The 4,361-nt window shown below is 35.6% G+C and overlaps 1 protein-coding gene across 3 annotated transcripts; it reads right to left on the bottom strand.

Annotated features, from left to right (window-relative positions):
- Positions 1–211: 211 nt before the first annotated feature.
- Positions 212–3,770, bottom strand: LOC108744231 (L-lactate dehydrogenase-like). Of its 3 annotated transcripts, none has more exons than XM_018479889.1 (6): positions 3,358–3,770; positions 2,084–2,237; positions 1,840–1,957; positions 1,429–1,776; positions 523–764; positions 212–398 (listed from the first exon to the last, which is right to left on the bottom strand). In XM_018479889.1, exons 1-6 carry the CDS (start codon positions 3,582–3,584, stop codon positions 234–236), a joined length of 1,254 nt encoding a protein of 417 aa, XP_018335391.1. In that variant the 5' UTR covers positions 3,585–3,770; the 3' UTR covers positions 212–233. The 3 variants fall into 3 exon arrangements, with proteins under 3 accessions (XP_018335391.1, XP_018335392.1, XP_018335393.1); XM_018479890.1 differs by having other exon boundaries at positions 3,349–3,436; XM_018479891.1 differs by lacking the exon at positions 212–398 and having other exon boundaries at positions 613–748.
- Positions 3,771–4,361: the final 591 nt, after the last annotated feature.

Below are 4,361 nucleotides of genomic sequence, written 5' to 3'. Positions count from 1 at the left end.
ATAAAACTAGATTTCAGATTTCTAAAAACAGAATAAGTTTTATATAGGGTAATTTATTAGATAATTTTCATGAAATCAAACACAAACATGGTAATAAAACATTTATATTCACTTTTATAACATGGAGTACATGACAAAAATCAATGTATACAAATATAAATACCTTAAAATATTTATAATTATACATAGATAAACAGAGTACCTCATAAATTGTAAAATATAAGTACCTTACACTACCATTTAACACTTTTCATGACTTTGGACAAAACTTGTGCAGATTTTTGCAATTTCGCTTTCTCTGAATTCTCAAGTGGCTGGATAATCACATCGGTGACTCCATTCTCACCTAACACTGCCGGAAGTGATAAGAACACTTCCTCTTTAATATCATGGAGACCCTGAATGAAAAAAATTACCTAACATAAGCATACGTAAACAAAAACACTCCCCCACACACCCAAAAAAAAAAAACGGTCGGATTTTTCAGCATAACAAACAAGCATTGCAAATATTTTTAGGTACCTGAACTAAAACTGAGACCGCATACACGTTTCTTGAATTTTTGAGAATCCCCTCGCAAATACCCGAAACATTGAGTCCTGTGGCCCAGCCTGTGTTTCCTTTTCGTTTATTGACTTCGTACGCACCGGTTATTACTTTCTGATGAAGTTCAGACCATTTTTCGTCATCGCCGTCCGTACCGAACGATGGGTTCAATGTTTGCAAACGAACCCCTGCGACATTGACACTAGACCAAACGGCAACTGAATACATTTTTATTTTGAAAAGAATAAAATTAGAAATAGGTAAAAATAATTCGAAGTGGTCTGTATTCTGTCGAAACTGCCAGACGCGGATCGCGATTTCGATCTTTTTGGATCTCATCAGCGCGTCGCAGGCAGCTCCGACAGAACACAGACCAACTTTTACCTGCTGTCTTAACAGTGCGTTTTAGAAAATACTACAAATGGCGCAGTAAACGCCATCTGTTGCTCCAACAAGGTCCACTTGTGTGGATATCGACTTGCTGAAAACGAATCCCGGCGTAGCCAATCTCAACGTGGTAGGCACGTTAGCTTAATCGAATAAAATAATTCGAAGTGGTCTGTATTCTGTCGAAACTGCCAGACTCGGATCGCGATTTCGATCTTTTTGGATCTCATCAGCGCGTCGCAGGCAGCTCCGAGAGAATGTGGCAAGTGTAGCATCGTGCCACAGATGGCGTTTACTGCGCCATTTGTAGTATTTTCTAAAACTGTGTAAACAGATGATAAATGATTAAATAAACTAGAGGTGTTTTCTTATAGCTTGCACTATTAGTCCAAATTTAGTTGGTTTGTTAACAAATTGGATGAAGTGAACTAATATTCTACAGTTGCTTAATGTTCCTCTACAATTAATTGATGAAAATTATTATTGCGGTCCTACCACTTGAATCTCCATGTTCTCCAATGATCCAACCATGGCAGCTGCTTAGGCCTATCCCCAGCCGTTGAGATATCAAAAACCTAAAGCGGGACGAATCTAAATTAGTCCCTGAACCGATAACCCGGGTTTTGGGCAGTCCGCTTATTTTCCACGCAATATGAGTAAGAATGTCCACCGGGTTACTGACAATCAGCAGAATTGTATCCGGAGAATATTTAAGTAATTGGGGAATGATGTTCTTCGCTATTTCAACATTCCTTTGGAGTAAGTCGAAACGAGTTTCTCCCTTCTTTAGACGTGCACCAGCTGTTAGAACGCAAATTCTAGATCCAGCAGTTACTGCGTAATCTAAATCACAAAGAAATATTTACAATGAAATCAAAAAATAATTATGTACAATTTGTGTTTTACCGGTGCTGGCTACAATTCTGGCGTTATGCAAAAAACTAGAACCGTGTTGCAGATCCAATGCTTCGCCCTCTAATTTATCCTGGGCACTATCAACTAAAGCTATATCATTTGAAACACTCTGCAAAAAAGAAAATAGAGGGAGTCATTTTGGGATGTAAATACGCCATTTGTTTAATAAGGGGTGACAAAGTAAGAAGCATATATATGTTAACTTAATTTTTGATTCTACTGTAAATGAACTTACTCTGGTCAGAATACTGAAGGCACTTCCTATTCCTGCCGCGCCAACTCCAACCACTGTGATTTTGTGACCGGAATGATCTAACTGGGGCTGAACGTTGGTAACAAAAGAGTCTTTTGTGGAGAATTCCCTCATGTTTGCGGTTTTTCTAATTGTTCTCAAAAATAAAATAATAAATTATTTTATATAACTAACACCACCAACCACCAGGAAGTCAGATATCTAGGAAGTCAGATAAGTCAGGACGGAAGGAGTAGTAGGGATATAAAGCAGAAGATAGCGCACGGTCGTGTCGCCTTCAATAAAAAGAAGTCAGTTCTATGCTCGCTAAGAGAAAATTAGCTCAGGATAGGAAAGAGTGAAGGTACGTGTCCAACCAGTCTTAGGACTGACGACCTTATGATGATGATGATGATGAACTAACACCTACCTCGAAATCCCAAAAAGTTTCAGTCAGTTTTAGCTGATTTTACAATACAAAAATATTTGCTAAATATAGGTTACAAGCGTAACGTAAAAAACTCTATTGAAACCTCTATATTAACAGAAACCTTTTAAATATGCTACCTAAAATAGGAAATCAACGAAGAATGCATAAGTACAATCATATGTATATATTTCAAACAATGTATCAATAGAATGATACCGTAGACCAAGAAATGATACACAATATCAGTCAGAAGGATAACTAACAAACGATCGCTTACTTAATCATTGAATGTCAGGATTGAGAAGAATCAGAGGAAGATGATCGCCTAATATCACTACATATATCTCTGCTGAAAACCAATTTTACCTTTAATCTAGAAATATAGCGTTTCAGAGGGATAGAAAAAAATTGTTTTATGTGTTCGTCGATGATCCTTAACACATATTTAGGACATTAACGCGAGCGAAGTCGCTGATGAAACCTAGTAGAAGAAAATACATTGACCCTATAGGTCGGGAGGTCACAGATTCGATTGCGAATCCATGTATCTTATAACAAGTTACTCTGCGATTTCCTTGGACCATTTAGGCGAATGCTATGACATTAAAATTCTACAGATAATTTTTCTGTCGCTAGCCACCAAAACCAAAGGTATTTGTGAAAGATAATATTCTACTTGTTTGGATAATTACACTATTCAGGAACTTGGATTTCGAAGTAATTTTAATTTTTTTTCCCATATAATGGACAGAAATATTTCAATTTTGACCAACTGGAAAATGAAATGTTAGTGCACAAATAAAGATTTAAAAAGTCCTGTAAACATGAAGAAACTTACATTACTTACAATTTAACTGCGACGAAATTGTAGAATCTTGGATTACAGATAGAACTTAAATGAAAATTGGAAAACTTATTTGGTCTTAATGAAAGTTTATTCGTATGTCTTGCTTGGACCACTCGTGTATCTTCCAACGGGCGAACATTATCAAGGTGACCTTTGCACATCGATGCCACCAACTTCCAGAACCTTTTTTGTATATGTCGATTTGACAGCACTTCAGCCCAGGTCATAAGCAGACACCCAGACTATCACGTTGTTATTACACCCTCCTTGATTAGACCAAACGGGAGTATCATCCAACTCGAATTAAAAATTGTGGGTAGTTTCGAGATTCTTTTGACGTTTACGGGTTAATTTTGATTTTATATATATTTTTTTCTTTCTATACGGACATATGGCACCTAAGATCCTTTTTTTTTGAATGAGTCGAAAATTATAATGTAGTGTAATCGCCCATGTTCTTTCTGTTAAATAATTTCATCTTTCTTTTTTCCATCTTTCTCTTGTGATTTTCTTTTCTTCGATTTGAATATTCGATACATTATACTTATCTTTATACATTCTTTTAATAACATATTATCTTCTAAATTTAACACTCTTTCTTCGTACTTTAAAGCTCTCTTTGAATATTTTATGGCCAATTTTTTTGTTTTTGTTCCTTCTTGTAATATGTATTTCTTTCCTTTCTTAACCCCCTCCCACCCCTTATCCGTATAAATAAAATACTATTTTTAAAACTTCCACAAACTTTTATTACCTTGACGATCGTTTCGCCACATTATGCCTTCTTCAGAGGATACACTAATTTTTGTGCTATAAAATACACTAATTCTAATACAAGATACAAGAAACCTTATTCTCTCTTTGAAGAAGCCACAAAGTAGCGAAACGATCGTCAAAGTGATAAAAGTTAGTGGAAGTTTTATTTGTAAGGTATAATGAACTACCATCTAGTAAAAGTAGAATCAATCAGTTTAACTATTAATGATTTCTTAATATAAAAATAG

This window comes from Agrilus planipennis, unplaced genomic scaffold (genome assembly GCF_000699045.2).
Source record: "Agrilus planipennis isolate EAB-ADULT unplaced genomic scaffold, Apla_2.0 scaffold13, whole genome shotgun sequence".
Lineage (NCBI taxonomy): Eukaryota > Metazoa > Arthropoda > Insecta > Coleoptera > Buprestidae > Agrilus > Agrilus planipennis.
This window is presented reverse-complemented; position numbering and strand designations above follow the sequence as displayed.

Excerpts from the sequence above, each read along its gene's own strand:
- LOC108744231 (XM_018479889.1), bottom strand. The coding sequence starts at position 3,584 with ATGACCTGGGCTGAAGTGCTGTCAAATCGACATATACAAAAAAGGTTC. Across the intron at positions 1,777-1,839 it reads CAGAATTGTAGCCAGCACCG|ATTACGCAGTAACTGCTGGA; the intron begins GTAAAACACAAA and ends TTTGTGATTTAG. Across the intron at positions 765-1,428 it reads AGAACATGGAGATTCAAGTG|TTGCCGTTTGGTCTAGTGTC; the intron begins GTAGGACCGCAA and ends AAATGTATTCAG.